At 37.3% G+C, this 20,971-nt stretch overlaps 1 protein-coding gene across 3 annotated transcripts in view; it reads left to right on the forward strand.

Moving 5' to 3' along the window:
* The window catches only part of G3BP2 (G3BP stress granule assembly factor 2), a 45,008-nt gene extending 36,547 nt beyond the window's left edge, over positions 1–8,461 (forward strand). For all 3 annotated transcript variants that reach the window (XM_081343154.1, XM_081343155.1, XM_081343156.1), the window contains 4 exons: positions 1,559–1,661; positions 5,134–5,262; positions 5,438–5,556; positions 7,329–8,461. In XM_081343154.1, coding sequence (XP_081199280.1) covers positions 1,559–1,661; positions 5,134–5,262; positions 5,438–5,556; positions 7,329–7,601 — 624 coding nt within the window. In that variant the 3' untranslated portion in view covers positions 7,602–8,461. The remainder of the gene's footprint in view (positions 1–1,558; positions 1,662–5,133; positions 5,263–5,437; positions 5,557–7,328) is intronic.
* Positions 8,462–20,971: the final 12,510 nt, after the last annotated feature.

Below are 20,971 nucleotides of genomic sequence, written 5' to 3' on the forward strand. Positions count from 1 at the left end.
TTTACTAATTTATAATGGTAAACAACATTTCACTGGCATCTAAACAATCTATTACTAATCTAAGACACGGATATCTATATATATTCTTTATGCAGATATGTTATTATATGAGAATTTCAGTGATTTGCATTGAATATTATGTATAATGCAGGGGTCCCCAACCCCAGGCCGCAGCCTACTGTGGGGCCTCGAGACATTTGGAACTGGACCATGGAAGTGGCAAGCATGCATTCACATGCATCCCTACTTGCATGAACAGTGGGCAAACACGTGTTTGTGTGCTCCATTTGCACAAGCAGCAGGCGTGCATTTCCACAGCTCACACAAATGGAGCTGTAGGCGTACTTGCCCACCACTCACAGGGAACCATCCCCTCACCCTCCCCATCAGTCCAAAAAGCCGGAAAGGTTGTGGAACAGATAGTCTTCAACATATGAATAATCACTAAGCAACCATTAAAAGGGACCACCTAAAAGTTCCAGTGTCCATCCTCCACTTTCCCCCATGGTCACATGACTGCATTTTGGGCACTCAACAACCAGCCTTTTATAGTCATTTGATGCATTCCATTTACTTCCAGTTTCCAGCAAAAACAGCCCATAGCAAACAATGGATTTGTTTTGCAACTACTGTGTTCACTTTAAGATTTCCATAAAAGTAAAAACATGTCCGTCCATGTGGCGAATTGCTTCACAATAATCATAGCAGGCTCCATTATGGTTGTAAATTGAGGACTACCTGTATCATATGCCTTGTATGGTCTGAAAATTAATGTATCCTAAGAGCAAGGTAATTGTACATGGTGGAAATATATTCTTTTTAACAAATAATGACCTGAGGTATACATGTTTCTTGATCAGGGGTCTAATTGTTTAAAGTAAATATCCCAAAAGAGAAGAAATAATATACTATGAGATTAGAAAAAAGAAATTACTGCTCTTCCTCAAGAATTTTTAGAGAGAAGGTATTTGCAGCTACAAAATTCCAGATTTATTAGCAGGCTGATAAGAAAGAAAATACTCCCAACTTCTGAAATTTCTCCAAAATATCTGAAGAAGTTCCCATTCCATCTGGTTGACTTTAACTTGGTTCTAATGTAATGCAATTGTTTCCCCCTATTTTTATATTGGTTACTTGCCTTTGTGATACATGGTGTTCTGGACTGAAAAAAATGTATAATTGTGAATACCTCCTATACCCATCTGCTATAGGTCTTGTGCATATGCAGGATGATGAATATTTTCCTTCTGAAAACAATGCTTCATAACTACTTGCCTATATAGGGCAAACTAGTGGGCAATAATGGAAAAGAGCTAAAAATCTCTCATAAGGCTAATATTTCAGTTCCAATCAATATCAATAAAATATACATTAGATATGGTTTAACACATATTTTGTTTGTGATTTTCTTTGCTGCTAGAGCAACAGGCCATATATAATTATTGAAAATGTGGAATAAATGGTGAATAAGGGGTGGGGTTTTTTTGTATTACCAAATAAATGCACAATGCTAATGTTATTTTAGATTTTATTATCTTAAATTTTACTAATTTTTCAGCAAAGGGTCGAAACAAAATCTGAAAACCAGTCCCAATCACCTCGTGTTCGTGAACAGCGTCCAAGGGAGCGGCCAGGTTTTCCATCAAGGGGACCCAGGCCAGGTATTATTTTTATTTGTTGTGAATTTTCCTGGATTTCCATAAAGATCAAGATGTGAATTTTCACTTAGAAAGTATAGACTTAATACATGCAGGTGAAAAAGTACACACAGAAGAAGATAGAAATGCCTTTTAAAATTAGATAGGGGTAGGAAATGTTCATGGATAGATGAAGATTGGGTGAGTACTAAATATGACATTTTGAGTTCCATGAGAGAATATAAAATATTATCAAGTAAATAAGTAGGCTGGATAAGAAAATAAATAGGGCTATGCAAAGCACTTTTCAATTTTTAATTTCACTTTCAATTCATAATTTTATGAAATTTAAAATCTGAAGATAGAATCAGTGTTCTGAGTATCAAACAGTTTGTTTCATCCATTTGGGAAGCATTCCAAGCTTAATATGTGTTACACCATGTTCGTAGTTCCTCAGGAACACTTTGCACTCAAGACAAATTGATTTGTCCCAGATGTTTCATGAAATTTCATTTGTGACACATTTTTAAAAGAAACTTACACACTTTTACTTCTCGAATAAAGCTTTTCCATGTAAACAGGACTTTTAAGTGAGTCTACTCTAGGAAATGTAGTGATTTTTCACTTCTAGTGATAATACAGGAAGTCCTTGGTTGGTGATTGCTTCATTTAACAACAGTTCACTGCTACAACAGTAATGAAAAAATAGCTTTACCTGTCCTTACATTTACAATCTGCAGGTCTGTAAAGCAAAGGAAAGCTAAAATAAGAATACAAGCATAGTGATGCTTTCATTTAGCAACTGCTCTGCTTAATGACAAAGTTGCCAATCCCAGTTTTGGTCAATAATGAGGACTACCTATACTAGAAATTTGAGTTCCTTGCTCTTTTAAAAAATTCCTTTGTAAACATAGTTCAGATTTATAATCTTATACAACAACTGAATAGAGCCTTAAATAATGTTTCTGAGAAACAAACTTGCATTAGCAATCAAATGAAATTGACAGTTGAAATTATATTAGTGCTATATGAAGTGCACAGAATTGTCCTGCATAAATATATGGAACAAATACGTTCATTAACTATGTCTATATTTACTGGAACAGTTAGGAGCCTGTTTGGTATACTGGTTAAGGTGCCAGTCTGGAAATCAGGAGATGTTCTAGTCCTGTCTTAGGTCTGACAGCCGGCTGAGTGACTTTGGGTCAGTCACTTTCTCTCTCGTCCAGTTCACTTCATGTTGTTGCTGTGGAGAAAATAGGAAAACTACGAGGAGGAAGGAGTATTAGTTATGTTTGCCACCTTGAATTATTCATAAAAGTAATAAAAATGAGGTAAAAATGTAAGAAAAAGGAATAATTCACTTGTTGAAATATTAGGGAATATTGTTTTATGGTCCTTTGTATAATTAAAGAGCATAAGCAGCAGCTTATGAGGCTAAGTAAAATTGCAATAAAAATCTCTAATAGTAGATAAAATATCTGGTAGGTTCATTAAAAAATTTTATGGATCAAAGAAAAAAGTGCAGTTTAAATAGGCTGCACCCAGTAGCTAGCTTGATGTTTTTGTAGTAATGACTTTTTTAGCTTTTCTCACTGGTAACAAAATGAGTAACAGTATTATATTTTTTTATATTAAACATAGTTTTTACAGAATATATTCTGTAACTAAACTTAAAACATCTTTATAAAAATTCCAGGGTAGGCTAACAGTGATTATATGCACTATATACTTACAAAAAGTTGAGTATAGTTAAAAATATAATATTTTTTTGTTTTGGATTTTACATGATTCTGGCAGTGACAGTTATGAAAGGAATAAGAATTATGAAGGTCTACTTCCAATGAAAATCATTCTACCCTCCAAAAATCAGAAATCATTGCCCAGATGTTTAATTTTAAGATTGCAGTTATAAGAACTAAACAGTTCCTGTAAAAATAGCAATTTAGCAGAAATTGGGCAAACATATTTTCATTTGTATTCTCCATATCCTTGTATATAAATTATACTTCCTATTTACCTTTTGTAGACTTAACAAAGCATTTAAGCAAATAAATCCATTTTAAATAAATGGATGCTAAACTTTTTACTGGCTGTCAGTTTTGGGTGTTGCTAAAGTAGCAAAAGTATCTGAGGGACGCGGTGGCTCAGTGGGTTAGGACACTGAGTTTGTCGATCAGAAGGTCGGCAGTTTGGTGGATCAAATCCCGAGTGCCGCGTAACAGAGTGAGCGCCTGTTACTCATCCCAGCTTCTGCCCACCTAGCAGTTCGAAAGCACGTAAAAATGCAAGTAGAAAAATAGGGACCACTACGGTGGGAAGGTAACAGCGTTCCGTGCGCCTTTGGCGTCTAGTCATGCCGGCCACATGACCACGGAGACGTCCTCGGACAAGCGCTGGCTCTTCGGCTTTGAAACGGAGATGAGCACCGCCCCCTAGAGTCGGAAACGACTAGCACGCATGTGCGGGGGAACCTTTACCTTTACCTTTAAAGTAGCTATTTGAATCATGGTCATTAGGATTTGAAACAGATACTCACAGAATCTTGTTTTCTGATTCGGCTATTGGTCCATCTCATCCAGTATTGACCACATTTACAGGTAGCAGCTCTCCAGAGCTTAAAATATTTCGTTCTGTACTATTAGTAATTATTCTTGGGAGTTGCAAAGCCAGATATTTCCCTATCCAACCATAAGTTTATTTGCAACCAAAAAGATCTAGCCACATATACTGTGTCTGGTAATAAGCCCTTACTTTGAGTGAGTATGTGTAATGTTCTGCTGCCAAAAAGGAAATAAGAGCAGTTCTCTTCCAATGTTTTCCTAATTTTTTTCCTTTCTTATGTGGCATTTTATTTCTTGTAACTTCATGTGTGATTCTGTGTACAGGTTTGATACAATTGCTAAGCAGAACAAAAAGAAGCATACAGAATTCTTTTGCAATGTTACTGGATTTTTTTGGATATCAAAAGAGGATAATATTTATAGCTCCATGTTGATATGAGGGGACCTTGGTGCTCTCTGAGCTTGCTTGTTTTCTTGTAGACGTTTCATTACCCAAACTAGGTAACATCATCACTGCTAGTAAGGAGTGCAGTTTGCTGTCAGTTAATATTCTAGTGGCTTGCCCTGACAGTGCTGGTAGGGGTGGTCTTAGAGATTCTTTGATTGGGCTGTGTACTGTTGGCTTCATTGGCAGTTTCTTGGTTGGGATATTGTTTACCTGATTGTCTGATGTTCATTTTGGAGTTAATTATGCTGATCTGGGTGCTGATTGCTGGTGGAGCAATTGTTTTGGATAGATTTAAATTATTATAAAACCAGTAAAATTTTATCTTCATTACTATTGTCTCCTGAGATTATCACAAGTTTATCTAAAACTTTTCCCGAGTCTAAAACAAGGATTGTATGATTGAAATACCAATATAAAATTGCCATTTTGTATGCTTGTTAAAAGATATGATTTTACATTATTTTTTCATGTTTAATTACTATAGGCCGGGGAGATATGGATCAAAATGAGTCAGATAGTCGTCGAATAATTCGATATCCTGATAGTCACCAGCTCTTCGTTGGCAATCTGCCACATGACATTGATGAAAATGAACTGAAAGAGTTTTTTATGAGTAAGTAATTTCTCTTTTACTTTGCTATGAAGCCTAGTGGAGAGAAAACTCCATATTTTTAGATTTTTAACCCCTGTTATAGTTCAAATATTAAACTGCTTCTATAAGCAACATGTCATTTCTGTTTAATCCAAGCAATGCATTTTTCCTAACCACCTGTGTCGTACTTTTACAGGTTTTGGGAATGTTGTGGAACTTCGTATCAATACAAAAGGTGTTGGAGGAAAACTTCCAAACTTTGGCTTTGTGGTGTTTGATGACTCTGAACCAGTTCAGAAAATTTTATTGGCTAAAGTAAGTAACTGGGTAGTGATTACCAGAGTGAATTTAGTTTGAATCACTTCTGAAATTTGATCCAGGCCCTATATTGATCTTTCATTAATAGGTTTCTCTAGATGAAGAAAAAATAGTGAAATATCTATTCTCGGGAAATTCTCTTCTTGGGCTGCTTTGTTCTTTGTTAGTAGAAAATATTTTATGTGGGAAAAGTTCTAAAGTAATGTCGTGTCTGCAGAGTCAAATAATAGTAAGTTACTCATTCTGTTAAAAATATAGGGCAGTTCTCTAATTTTTATCCAATAATCAAGTTTACTTTTCTTACATGATCCTGTTGTAGTAAGAACATACTTTCTTGCTAAAGTTCTTTTTAGATGACCTTCATCTGCTTCTGTTATATATTTATTGCAAAAATAAATAAATAGCTATCCTATCACATTATATAGAAATTATAAATTATAAATTGCTTTTTGGAATACAGGTCACAAATAATGCCAGCTGTGTTAATATAATCAGAATACATTCTTTAAAAAAATGTTGAAGCTCCCACTCTATCTCTTAAAACACTTACTAGATATATATTAGAAATAATGTTAGGATTTTCTGGTTGGGATAGTCTCTGAGAAATCCATCTGCTTGGATCTATTTCCTTCTGATTCTGAAAATTGAAAACAACTAAATTCTAAGAAATCACTGATATCTTGTGAATACTTAAAAATATAATTTTCCCCACAATGGCCAACTACCCCAGTATTGCCTCCTCCATCTGATAATTGTCCAGTGAGATAATTGGTGTGGTTTAGTGAAATAAGATATAGGATTAGAACTGGGTAACCTCAGGTTTTAATCCACTCTTAGCCATAGAAATTCCTTAAGTATCTTTGAGTCATTTAAGTATCCTTTAGCTACGTTACCTCATGGAGGGGTTGTCTGGAAAAATAGGAGTGAAGCTATTTAATACAAGATGTGATATAAATTAACCAGTCAATAATTAATTGCAGGACAGAAAGAATGTTTTCCTAGACCAGTGATGGCGAACCTCAATGTTGGTCACCTCAATGTTGCTTGTGGGGAGGGACACCTGTGGAGGTGGGCAGGGTTGGGGGAGCTCTAGGAGGTCTCTGGCAGGTGGGGCAGTAGGCAGGAGACTCATCCTGTGGGGTGAGGCAAGACAAGGTGGGGGTGCCATTGCCATGGGGCAAGGCAAGGGCTGGGGCAGCTGCTGCCTGACACCATCGGCCCCCACACACAGAGGCCAGCAAGCGCATGGGGGCCAATGTTGTCCGTCAGTAGCCACAGCCTGCCAGCCCCTCAACAGGCGCACTCTGGGGTTCCACAGCCTGTCGCCAGCAGTTCAAAGAAGCCACCTCTGAGATGGATGGTCGGCCAACAGCCGAAGAGGTGATGCAGTGGGTCGTGCCTGGGAAAAGGAGAGCATGCGAGGCCCGGAGGGACGGGATGTGGGGGAGGGAAACCAGCTGTGCCGGGATGCATTCAGCCACGTGGGACCTCAGCAAATTAGCAGGCGGCTGGTTGAAGAGGGATGGTTGCCACCTCCGGGGCATGGCGCGGGTGCCCACAGAGAGGGCTTTGAATGCCGCCTCTGGCACCTGTGCCATAGGTTCGCTACCACTGTCCTAGACCCATTATTTGAAGTTTAGCTGAATATGGCATTAATAAATTTTGAGCTAGGACATGTTTTTCATGTAAAGTATTATTGGCCTGTGTCTTTTGGATATTCAGCTAACTAAACTTTTGGGATTACCATTTTTCCCTTCTTCATTTAAAAGCCTATAATGTTCCGTGGTGAGGTGCGTTTGAACGTAGAAGAAAAAAAGACCAGAGCTGCTCGTGAAAGAGAAACTCGAGGTGGTGGTGATGATCGCAAGGATATTCGACGCAGTGACAGAGGTCCTGGGGGTTCACGTGGCATAGTGGGTGGTGGAATGATGCGAGACCGTGAAGGCAGAGGACCACCTCTGAGAGGGGCCATGGCCCAGAAGCTTGGCTCTGGAAGAGGAACAGGGCAGATGGAAGGCCGGTTCACAGGTCAACGTCGCTGAAGATACATTGTTGGCAGGCAGTCTTGACAGTGATACATTATTCGTCATGTTTGCATTTTTGTTAATTTTCTGGCTTTGGAATGTAACACAGCCTTTTTTTATCATTTCTTTGATATGAAAAACATCTTTTGATCACCAGGTAAATTGTGGTGGACATTCTTTTCCTAATTTCATGACAAAGTCATAATGTTAATTTATAAATTAGACTTGGAGATTAGGGAATGAGAAATGACCATTTAAACTTTCTGCAGCAACAGTAAAGGACAAAGGGTATGCCTAACTGAATTAAGGTCTTTTTGGTGTATTAAAATCCTTTTGCTGCACATTTTAAGTGTTACTGTTGGAAATACAAATAGTGCAATCTTTGAATTGGAAAAGCTTGCCCCCCCCCTTTCTTTTTCTTTTAGAACTCTTGACTCAACAACTCATGTTTTGTGAACTTTAAACGCACTAATGGGTACCTGCCTCATTTTACATTGACATCTTCTGAAAGCAGCAAGGAAAAAGAATAGCTTGTGAAACGATGCGGGCATCTGCTCTGCTTGCTGTGACCAATATATGTACACATAAACCTTAACAAGACTAAAAAATATGTTCCAGAAGGAAACCATTTAGCTGTAAACACAAATGTAAAACTTCAAAAATCATAGTTCTGAATAGAAAAAAAAGTTTTTTTTCTTTTTTAAAAGTCTTATGAACTTTCTGCCTCTCTGTAGATGGGGATGGTTGATTGCTCAACACACTCCTCTCACCTTTTCCCGTTCTGTAAGCAGTGTACAGTGAAAAATTGTCTTTACTGTATTGAGGTCTCTGGTAATGTAATAAGCATGATGGTGCCTTCTATTAAATACATCATTCCAGTCTTGCTGGTGATTTTGTACAGTATAGTGTATGAATGGCTGTGCTGCAAAACTTTAACAGCTGTAAAAATGTTTATAAAATCATTGTATAAAATTGCAGTATCTTTAAATCAGTAAAGGCTACTGGAATATTACTTGCCTAGCTCTGTAGTTAAATTTTTGAAGCCTTTGAACAAAAAAAAGGTATTAAGTAGTAGATACCTTTTAAAAATGGAAATTTGGCTATGGAATTGGGTATTCCTTTTGCATAGATAAGTCCAAAGTTAATCAAGTGGGGTGTTTTTGTTTTAAGTATACTCCAGGTAACATATTTAACATACAACTTGTTACACTCAAGGATACTGCAATTTTCATAGAGCAGGGAAATAGCTCAAATACTTGCTACTTTCAATTTTTGAACTATCACCCATTTTGCACAAACTCTGAAGTGACTTTGCCTACAAGGCTCAGATTTGTATATAGAGGGAAGATCTCTCTTTTTATGTATTTGGACTTGGTAGAGCATCTTGCGTTTGGGTGGGAGGTTTGCCGTTTCCAGTTCCTGTTTGCGTAGATAGCACATTCCAGAAAACTGTAGAGGTAGCAATAGTACTCCCCAGATTCAGCTAGACAGTTCAACAAACCCTCAGGCTTACTCTTGAAGAGGGGAGACAAAAGCTTGTGACCGTTCAGAGCTGCTCTAAACATGGAAGACCTCATATGCTATGATGTAACAAAAACATGTAATGCAAGAAGCATTTGGTGAAACTAACCATTTGTTGTTTCCTAAAACTGTGGAAAACTTTGCCTATATGTTAAGGGTGGAGTAAGTTTATATTGTTTTTTACTCCCTAAATTGATATCTTCCATGTTTGATGGTAAGTCTTGCACTATTTTCATATACTTTCTGGGGTACATTCTTCTCTTTCCATGTTTATGTGGGGGGAAGGGGTTGTGTTGAATTGTTTCATTTTCAGATGATACCTGGATATGTAGTACTTGAATGCTTCTCCATGAACCATATCGAATTGGAAACCATTTTTTAAACTGGATTTCTCAAAAAGCAGTTGCATACCAATAAATCAGTATTTATGTTATTTGGCTTTCTAGTGCTATAATATTGCCCTACCATTTCCTGTAAAAACTGTTAAGGCAAGCAGCACTAATGGAATAATAATAAAAAAATGTAATGGCAATTAGAGTAGCTGCTGAGCCATTGAGTTTTCCAGTTTGCTTCTTTAAATGCTATGAACTAACAATATTGGAAGCATACACAGACGTTTACATGGTGATTGTTCACCTACTTTATAATGGAAACATAGTGTTCTTGTCCCTTTTTTCAATAAATGTACCTCTAGAAGAAAAGAACAGATCTCTTTGACCTATTTTATTGCTTATTTGTTGATATAGGTAATATTGCTATTGTTACAGTCCTATGTCAACAAACTTGCATTAATTATCTTTTGGCTTTAGTAGGTATGCAAACAATGGACTACCATCTTTATTGCTGTAATGTGTTGAGCATTATATGCTAGTAGAACCTAGTTTAATTGTTGCAGGTGGAAAATATTTACTTTTAAGTTTCCATTTTTGAATGTGTTTTGAGTAAACATACTAATAAACTACTGATGTCTGCAGCATTTACAAATGGTCCAGAATTCTCTCTCAGTGTGATTTAGCATTCCAGTTTGGCAACTTTCTGACAGTAATCCTGCTTTGGTAATGTACAAAACTGCCTCATCCATATCATTTCACACTGAACTGTGGTACTGTACAGGTAGTCCTAGCTTAACAATGGTAATTGGGACTGGCAATTCTGTTGCTAAGCAAAACAGTCTTAAAGCATTACATTAGTTTCAGCAGTCTGAGCTACTGTTGTTAGATAAATCCTAACGGCTGCAGTGGTTACAGCATCCCACAATCCCTATTTGCCAATCTACAGACTTCCCCATTGCTTTTGTCATAAGCTGGCAGTAAAGACCATAAATGGTGATCATATGAATGTGCAATCTGCAACCTTCATAAATCCAAGCCAGTTGTCAAATGCCCAAATTGTGATCATGTAATCACAGAGACACTAAGACAATAACTATGAGAACCCTTCACAAGTACATCTCATTCAGCTGATTGTTAACAAGGACTATTTATCTAAATTTCTGTTGATTGCAGCAATTTCATTCTATATTTAACACAAATGTTAAAATATTCCTTTTATTTTAACAACTCATTGCTGCTTACCATTTATTTTTCTTTTCTTCAATAAAATCAGGCACCTTTTAAAAATTATTAGTGCACTGATAGAACAGCCAAACCTTGACTTTAAAAACCAAAGCAAATAGAAAGCAGTCACTTAATGATTCTGTACTGTATCTCTTTATCACTTGTGCTCATTTCTGTATTGCTATGGTTACTTCATATGATTAGTTTATATGTGTTTTTGATTATATGCCACCAAGTTTGTGTCAATATTTAGTGATCACATACGTAGATTTTTCCCAAGATAAGCTATTCCCAGCCTGGTTCTTTAGGCCTTCTAAAGGTGCATTTGCTGCTGTAATTGAGTCCATCCATCTTGCAATTGATCATCATCATGTCTCTGCCAACACTGTAAAATTCTCAAGAGAGGGCCTTGATTGACTTTTTGTGAATTTTCACCAGTTGTTAAATGACATATTTTTCTACTTCACAGAGGAAGAGTAGCTAAAGCAGTTCTTTCATTGTTTCATTTAACACCTCGAATTTTGTGGAATTGCAATGTATGTTGGGGCCTGATGAAACCTTGACTGGTTATGTATATTTAAAACGGCATGCAAATTGCTTCTTGAGATAAGAAAGAATCATTTCAGTAGACATCTTTGCCAAGGAAAACTAAAAATCTGTTGAATGAGCTTTCAAATGATTATATTTCACAATGTCCATGAAATTGATTACAGATAGTCCTCAACTTATGACTGGTTGCCTAACAACTGTTCAAAGTTACAGCAGACTCCTAAAAACTACTTACAACTCAGTCCTGAAGTTAAGACTACTGCAGCACTCCCACAGTCGTTTGCCCTTATGACCAAGTGCCTCCCCTCTGCTTAGCTGCCTCCCTACAGTGTACTGGCAAGCCTTTCCCCTCACACTGAGTCCCAGCTGGCCTTTCCTTCCCCCATTGGGTCTTAGCAAAACTTTTCTCCTCCACTGAATCCCTGCAGGCCTTTCCCCCCACTGGATCCTCTCAGGCCTTCCTACCCCCACCAGATTCCTCCAGCCTTAAATCTGATTCCCGCCTCACCAATCCCCATACACTCTTCACCTTTGGAAGATCTCTAAAGCAGTTGGCTAGAGCAAATGGCTTGGAAAGGGACCTGGTGGAGGGCGGGGAAAGGCCTCCCTTACCCTGAGGCACCTGTGCTCCACTTAATGATCCACATGTTCATTTAACAGCTTTATCAGGGAGAGAGAGCAGAGGATACGGGCCATTAAGCGAGCCTGTCTCACTTAATGGCTATCATAATGTGCCCGTAAATAGTCATACGTTGAGAACTATTTGTATATCTTATGCTTTATAGCTGCATATGGAGTATTTAGTGTTGTCTGAGGCTGGTTGTTTTCTTGCAGACATTTCATTACCTACCTAGGTAACATCAGTGATAGTGTGTGATTTGTTCTTGTTTATATACAGTAGTTTATTTATTTATTTATTTTAATTCCATTTATATCCCACCCTTCTCCGAAGACTCAGTTTGCCCTGCCAGGTTAGTAAGCATGTGGTTGTCTTCTCAGTAGTTCCTTGATTAAGCTATTGTTTTCTGCTTTTTTTGTCTGGTATTATTCCCTGCTTTATTTTCTGTTTGATATTTATTGTCTAGTGTTTTCTGGGTGTTGACAATAGCCTAATTAAGGAAGTACCAAGGAGAAACAACACCCCACCAAAACTAGCAGGGAAAACTACTATATATAAGCAATGAGCAAACCCCACATTCACTAGCACTGATGATGTTAGCTAATGAAATGTCTGCAAGCAACAAGCAAGCTCAGCACCAAGGAATCTACAATTTAACCCTGAGTTATATTTATTCTTTTTATTGCATAAGACTTGCTTCATATATTCACTATAGGCGAGTTTTGTTTTGCTTCACTGCTTTACCTTGTATGTTTTTCCCCTATTGTACAGAGTTTAGTTTTCTTGAAATTATATAAATATGATCAGCTCCTAATCTGCTAGTCTAATTGCAGCTAGACACAGACATAGGGCTGGAAGGGACTTTGAATGTCTTAAATTCTAGTCTTAAATCCCTGCACAAGGCAGGAAATCTTATACCATACTGTGGGATCATAGTGATGTCTCATTTTAAGTATTAATCTGGCCTGCCCATCTTTCACTCAAGGGCAGCCAAAACAATATAAAAATGTAATATGAATCATACTCTGAAGCTAGATAATAGATAGTATGCATGGTTTTGCTTAGACTTAACTGCATATACATTAAGAACATTCAATCTTTCGTAATGGAAAGAAACTAGCTGTTCTGCCAGTGAAAACATGAAGTGAGAAAATGAAGCACAATTAGATGGAAAGAATGTAAAACTGTTATATCCAGTAACAAAACTATTAAATGTTTTGAAAAACATTGCAGAGGAAATTTGTGCTCTTCTGTTGGTTATTATTTCTATCATTGTAAGGCATGTTGTCCAAAGATAATGCACAAATTTGGAAGGCAGCTGGAGCATCATTCAAAATCCATCTCTAATGAACAGCACCACATATTGCACACACTGAACAAATATTCAAAGCAGTCATAAAGATCTACAACCAACAAAGCACTTAATCCTTGACATGATGAATTCATGTATGTCATTCTCAAGAGTTTTAATAAGGAATTTAGGCAAATAAGGTTGTACATCTTCCACTAGCATGTGTCCTGCATCTCATCAAGAGATGTAAATCAAACAATAATACATATTAGTCTTTCTCAGTGTCTAGAGAATTGATGTTAAACTCCGAAACAATAGATGTACATCAACGTCTCCTTGTTTGAAATTAAATTTCTGGTTGTGGGAACAATTATTAGGCAAGCGAGTATTTTGACCATATCATTTTCATGCATATTTTCTACCTCCAAGCTTTAAAAACATGTATGTTTAGTAGCTATAAGCATATCAGGTGATGTATATTTGTGTAATGAGGGAGGGTGTGACCTAAGAAGATCAACACCCTAAATCAAGCTGTGCATAATTATTAGGCAGCTTCTTTTCCTCAGGCAAATGGGCCAGAAAAGATATTTAACTGACTTTGATAAGTCAAAAATTGTAAAAATTCTTTCAGAGGGATGCAGCACTCTTGAAATTGCTAAGATATTGGCGCGTGATGACAGAACTATCAAAAGTTTTGTTGCAGACAGTCTAGGGTTGCAAGAAACGTGTTGAGGAAAAAAGACGTACATTAACTGCCAAAGATTTGAAAAGAAACGTGAAGCTACCAGGAACCCATTATGGTCCTGTGCTGTCATATTCCAGAACTGCAACCTACCTGGAGGGTCCAAAAGTACAAGGTGTTCAATGCTCAGAGACATGACCAAGGTAAGGAAAGCTAAAACCCGACCATCACTGAACAAGACACGTAAGTTGAAATGGCAAGAAATATCTGAAGACAAATTTTTCAAAGGTTTTATGGATTGATGAGAGTGACACTTGATGAACCAGATGGATGGGCCCGTGGCTGGATTGGTAACGAGCACAGAGCTCCACTTTGACTCAGATGCCAGCAAGGTGGAGGTAGGGTACTGGTATGGGCAGGTATTATTAAAGATGAGCTGGATGGACCTTTTTGGGTTGAAGATGGACTCAAAATCAACTCCCAAATCTAGTGCCAGTTTTTAGAAGGCACTTTCTTCAAGCAGTGGTACAGGAAAAAGTGCATCTTTCAAGAAGACCATGATTTTTATGTAGGACAATGCTCCATCACATGCATCTAAGTACTCCACTGCATGGCTAGCAAGTAAAGGCCTTAAAGGTGAAAGAATGCCCCCTTTCTTCATCTCATCTAAACCTTATTGAGAACTTGTGGGCCCCTCTTAAACAGGAGATGTATGGTGAAGGAAAAACTACATCTCTGAACAGTGTCTGGGAGGTTGTAGTTGCTGCTGCACAAAACACTGATTGTCAGCAGATTAAGAAACTGACAAACTCCATGACATTGAAAAGAAGGATGGCTATATTGGTCACTGATTTTTTTTAAATGTCAGAAATGTTTTATTAGTACATTTTGAGTTGTTCATTCTTACTTTAACAGATGCAAATAAACAAGTGGGATGGGCAAATTTTCATTTTTCATGTAGTTGCTTGATAATTCTGCACCCTAACAGTTGCCCAATAATTGTGCACACATAGATATTCCTAAGAAAGCAAAAACCTCAGTTTTACTTTCTTAAATATTCAGGTTTGAGGTTTGTTAAATTTTGAAATGACTGAGAACACTGTGGTTGTTCAGTAAGAAAATTAATCCTCCAAAATATAACTCGCCTAATGTGCCCACAATGTATATTCAAGCTTATTTAAAATAGCACTGCATCAACAATATTTGAATGGAGACTAGATCACTCCCCAAGTTGTCAGCAGTTATTTCAAGAAAATATAAAGGCTCTGAAATCAAGCAAGATACTTGAGTAATTTGACATTGTGGCTGAAATATGGGTAACAAGGCGAGATATTATTTCTATATATACATTTTTCCCAGTCAATCATCTACTTAGGATCCCTACAAGTCTTATGTCCCCTTGTCAAGATAACCTACATTTGGACACAAGCTTCTACAGAATGAGTTAATGTAATTTCTGTTTATTGTAAAGCTTTTAGAAAAGCAACTTTCAGCTGCCTTTCCTTCTAGGTTAAAATGCAATGTATTTGCTTGAGACTGGATCCTTATTGTCTCCTCTGTTCCTTCAAGCAAAATATAATTGTGATTATAAGTTTTGCATCATTTATAAAGTTGGATATCCATATCTATATACTTTCAGCAATTTTACTGGCACAATATTAAAAGTGAAAGGCACAAGTGATTGAAGTGGCATCAACGTTCATATATGTAATACAGTACTTTTTTCAGTTTTACCATGATGAGTTTTGGAAACTCACAATAACAGAAAAAGTGGATTCAGTTATTAAAAGCATGCAATTGAATATTGAATTCTTTGAAAGTTATGCTGGCTTCCAGTCTGATTTCTAAAATTGTTCACAGATCAGTTCAAAAACACTGCTCAGAATGAAACAGAACCCAGATAACTTTTGCCTTCTGGGAGAAGAATCTTATAAACACACTTACCTTTAAAAATAATAAATTTGACATTTAAACTAATCAGAATGATCTTGACTAGCTGAGCACAATTGATCATAATTTGGTTTGCAACTATTTTATTATCTTAAATGTAAAAAGAACAATATAGTATTCTCTGGTACATTGTTTCTGCAAAATTTTATTTTTCCAGAAGAAATGAAAGTAGGCATGTTCCATTGTTCCAACATTGGAATGTAGTCCATTGTATGCAAACCTAAATTCTTGTGCTACTTCATATTTTATTTACATTACTGCATTTATGCCTGTCACAAAAGACTCTCAAAATTACTTTCAGTTCATATTCAAATATTTGGAATTCTGAATGGAAAATTCAAATATAGCATATGTAAAATTTTCTGGGATTTTTTCATTTGGCAAGGTAGCTAACCCAAGAAAAAAGGAGGGAAATATAGTTGGCATTTAAATCACATCTGCAACCTGTTAACAATCCTAATAGTCTAATATGCAAACGCACACTAGCATCTATAAATTCTGAAATACTGTCAAATTGTACTAGTTATTCTTGCAAAACTTTCTGGGGAGAACGAAGAAGTAAATATATTTTCCCTTTTAAAAATATAAAATCTAAATGTTATAGAACACATGGAAAATAATCATCCTTTAGAAATGTATAATTTCTGATATTTTTTTCATGCAACTCTCTTTTTTTATGCAAAAGCCCTTAAGGCCAGTATGTAAATGTGGGATGTTTCAAGAAAAAATGACATACTTTTCCATGCTTTGACAATGATTATAAAGCTGCTCAGTCTGACTATGCAGATTTATTTATTTTATTTATTAAACTTATATGCTGCCCCTCTTGCCTAGAGGAATCTTTAGGCAACTTACAATCATAAAAACAACATGTAAAACATTAAAACAATAAATATTAACACTGAAATTAATGTACATTAATTTAAATTAACAAGATGGAAAGGAAGGAAACAAGATGAACAAGGGAACTGGTGAAGTTAGATAATGTGGATAATTTGGACATGCTCCTAAATCCATTACTATCAGTGGAACTATGTAGCACCAGCTATTTCTAAATTAAGAGTAGCCTGTCTAATTATCAATAAACTAGAAATCACTACAATATGCTTTGTGCATGGCTAGTTTTCAGATGGATATGGAAGCTACAATTCTAAAGTGAATATACAGTAACATGAATATGTTAAATCTACTTTTAAGATACCATCTTACCAAATCAAACTCAGGTTATCTGTTCACAGAATAACAGAGATGTAATAGACTTATGAAGTCTTCTAGTCAACCCCTCGCTCAAGCAGGAGTCCCTATATTATTCTGGATAAATGGGTGTTCAGTGATGAAGCACCTACAATTTCTGGAGGCGAATTGTTCCACTGGCTCATTGTTCTCATTATCAGGAATTTTCTACTTAGTTCTAGGCTGGTTCTATTCCATTTAGTTTCCATTCATTGCTTCAGCTAGGTCAGGGGTGTCAAACTGCCGGCCCTCAGGCCAGACGCATCATCCGGAAGCCACGCCCATCCCATTGCCGGCAATGGCAAAAGAGTCCCAATACGTCTCGTGACGTCACTTGACTAATTTTGTCACTTTGTCAAATAATGCAATAAAATTTGTCAGGCATGATCTGTTTTTGACACATCCATGTTGGCTTCTAATTATGACTTTGTCCTTAGTTGTTTGCAGATTTGTTCTTGATTAACTTTTCCAGAATCTTTCCAGCTATCGATATCAGGCTGATAGTTCAGTAGTTTGCTGGATTGGTTCCCCCCCCCCCTTTTTTTGAAGATGGAAACTACATCATCCCTTTTCCAGTCCCCTGGTAGTTGCCCTATGCTACAGGATCTTTGAAGGCTAAGATTCAGTGGTTATGAGAGCACATCTGCCAGTTCCTTTAGAATCTTGGAGGTGTAATCCGTCTGGTCCTGGTGATTTTAAATCGTCTAGGGTGGATAGGTGCTTTCTTACCATTTTTGGGGGGCGGGCTTATTTTAACTTCTATTCCTAATATGTGTTTACAGTACTGTTTTTGGTAGGTTGGGCAATTTTTCTTGTTTGCATGAAGACAGATGCAAACAATGAATTAAGCAGCTCTGCTTTCTCTCTGCTGCCCATCCCTTCCTTGCTACCCTGGTCACAAATGTTGATGATCTCTGGTGAGAGTGGGATAGGAGAAGGGCATCCATCTTTGCTCTCCTTGACCTCTTAATGGCCTTCGATACCATTAACCATGATATCCTTTGTGGGCAGCTGCAGAGTTGTAGCTGGGCAGCACAGTCCACAGCCACTCCTTTGTGGTGTGCCAGATGGATTGGTACTCTCCACTCCTTTTCAACATTTGCATGAAACCAATGGATGATATCTGCCACCATGGGATAAAGTACCATCGGCACACTGATGATACTCAAGTTTGTATCTCTATCCCTGGTGACCTAAGTGATGTTATTGCTGCCCTCTTAGGGTGCCTGGTGGCTGTGGAGGTCTGGATGAGGGACAATAGGCTTTGGCTGAATCCTGATTAGATTGTGTTGCTTTGGGGTTGTGGAGCTTTGGAAAATAGACTTTTAACATCTGTATGTGGTTAACATTCTGGATTTGGCTGCACTGCCCCACAAATCTGGTGCACAATGTGGGGATTTTCCTGGATTGACAACTCTGCTCAAGGAGCACTTGGCAATCATGGCTAGGAGAGGTTTTGTGCAACTTTATGTGGTGCATGAATTATGTGCAACTTTGTGTGGTGCTCTTTCCTGGATCAGGAATACTTTGCTCAGTCACTTAAGTCCTGATCATATACTTGGACTATTCCAATGCACTCTATATGAGGCTACTCTTGAAGAATATTGCAGCCATATAGACAGTTCTTGGGACCTCTAAGGAGGCACATGTTAACTGCTGTTTTGTGAGTGCACTGGTTGCCAGTTTGTTCTGAGTCCAATTCAAGGTGTTAGTTTTTATGCTTAAAGACCTTCATAGAATGATCCAGGTTATCTAAGGAACCACCTCACCTTAATAGGATTGGCCTATTGCACTCATGCCAGCAGAAAAGGCTAGCTGAAAATCCCATGGTCAAGAAATTCCAACTGGTGGAGTCCAAGAGAAGAGGCTTTCTGTCGTGATTCCTGCCCTCTAGAACATTGTGTCCCCTGAGGTGAGATCCACACCCACTCTTTTGACCTTCTGAAATGGCCTTAAAATCTGGAACTCTTGGTTGAACTAGGGTCCTAATGAGATCATGTCATTTAAGAAGTAATTAATGGACTAAGATAACATGCTGCCCACATTCATCTTGGTCTTGTCAATTTTTAAATCAATTTTACTCTTAATATTTGTTTCAATGTTTTGTTTTTTTAATTGACTGTAAGCTACTAGAATCACCTCTAGGCAAGATGTGCAGCACATGCCTAATAAATAGTACTAATATAGTCCCTTTGAGTATTTACTACTACTTACTACTTTTCTTTGAATTGGGACAAAACAATGCAAGCATAAATTTTGCTTCTCCCACCTGCCAATTGACAATCTTGTACAGCCTGTATTGCTTCTGTTCCAAGTCATTACCAAATGATGTTATTGTGATTTGGGAGTATGCTAGACACTATATAAAATAGCACTTGTGTTGGGTTTTTGTTAGGTTTTTCAGCTCAGAATCCTAATAAATTCCAATGAGACTCTGAACACGAGGCTACTGCAAAAGAAACAGCTTTATTCTTTGATCAAAGCCAAAACCAGGTGTTTTCTAATCTCTTGTCTCTAACGCAGAGAGATGGGAGAAAAGACACATGCACTAATAATTTTTTTCCTTTTATAGTAAAGGCATTTTCTCAGGCTAAAAGATTTCTTTTTCATCTGAATACGTGTTTTCTTTATCAGGTTAGTTCAGTTACAGCTTGTTACAAGGCTTATGCTTCAAATACATACTGTAATTGCTGGCAGGCAGACAGGAACTTTCTCCTTGAGCAGATGCATTTGCAGCAATACATTTCAGGCTATAGCTAGCACAATTAAAGTTACAACTAAGCTTTTTCTTTCTTCTTGGTCAGCTTTTAAGTTATCTCTGAGCAAAGTACAGAGCGCAAATAAGAAAGAATTAACTATGGCTGGGTTATACATACATGATTATATTTTGATTCCTTCAATTTCAATACACCATGATCCAGTGGGATAAACATCAATCATCTCAGCAGGAATGGATTAGCCTCCCCCCCACACACACACACCTTGCCCCTCACATTTACAATTGGGGCATTTACCAAGTGTTTTTTAAATTTATTTATTTAAAGATAAAATACAAAACAGTACACAAAGTGCTGATGAGAAGGTTAGCAAAATGGTAGAGGCATGCTATTGATCATAAGGGAAGGAGGATGCCTACAGCTCCCAATGTTCCCAAAACACCTTTCTGCTTATATTTAGAACAGAACTCCTGATCTAGCCTCCAAAATAATAGCTGGTAAAGCATTAGATATAATAACAGCAGCAGGTACAACTTTATTTGTGGTCTGAGAACATTAATGAAAAAGTTTTACACTCCAAAGAAACAGAACCACAAGAAGGGTTAAAGAAAGGTTAAAAAGAAAAAAAGAAAAAAATGCTGGTTTTCCTTCAAAATATATACAAACTTTATACATCCTTAAGTTATGCTAATACTGGGTTGTTTTGACTAGGAAAATATTTTTATATAGGTATTCTTGGCTTACTTTTAGGGAGGTTCGTGGACTGGGAATGAATTCAGACCTATTTAGGAAGACCAGTGTTGTCAGTACTACATGATGGTTCAGTAGTAATACACAAGAGGGGATAAGACTGCCTCAAGGCAGAGGCTCACTCCCCCAAAGTGAATTGCCTTCTCAAGGTGGATTGCAGCCGAACTGCACAAATTTTGCTTTAATCTCTTGTAATTTATATGGTTCTTTTAGAGACCTTAATGTATTAAAAGGGAGCATATTGGGGAAATGGAAATCATTCTGTTTTCCAACTGCCACCTGTAACCCTCTGGCTTTGGCACCAAAGGGAAGGAATTGTTTTCTCACTTCAAATGAGATCAGAAGATTTTGTATTAAAGATGATTGGGGATGAATAACTTTTGGATATTTAATTCAAGATATAGTGGGTGGTTTCTACCCTCAGGAACAGTGAGATTCCCTATTTAAATTCCCAGAGCCCCACTTCTATTTTAATACTTCATTGGGGGGGAACAGCAGCCTTGGGAGAAATGGCGCACTG

This window comes from Vipera berus (genome assembly GCF_964194415.1).
Source record: "Vipera berus genome assembly, chromosome: Z".
Lineage (NCBI taxonomy): Eukaryota > Metazoa > Chordata > Lepidosauria > Squamata > Viperidae > Vipera > Vipera berus.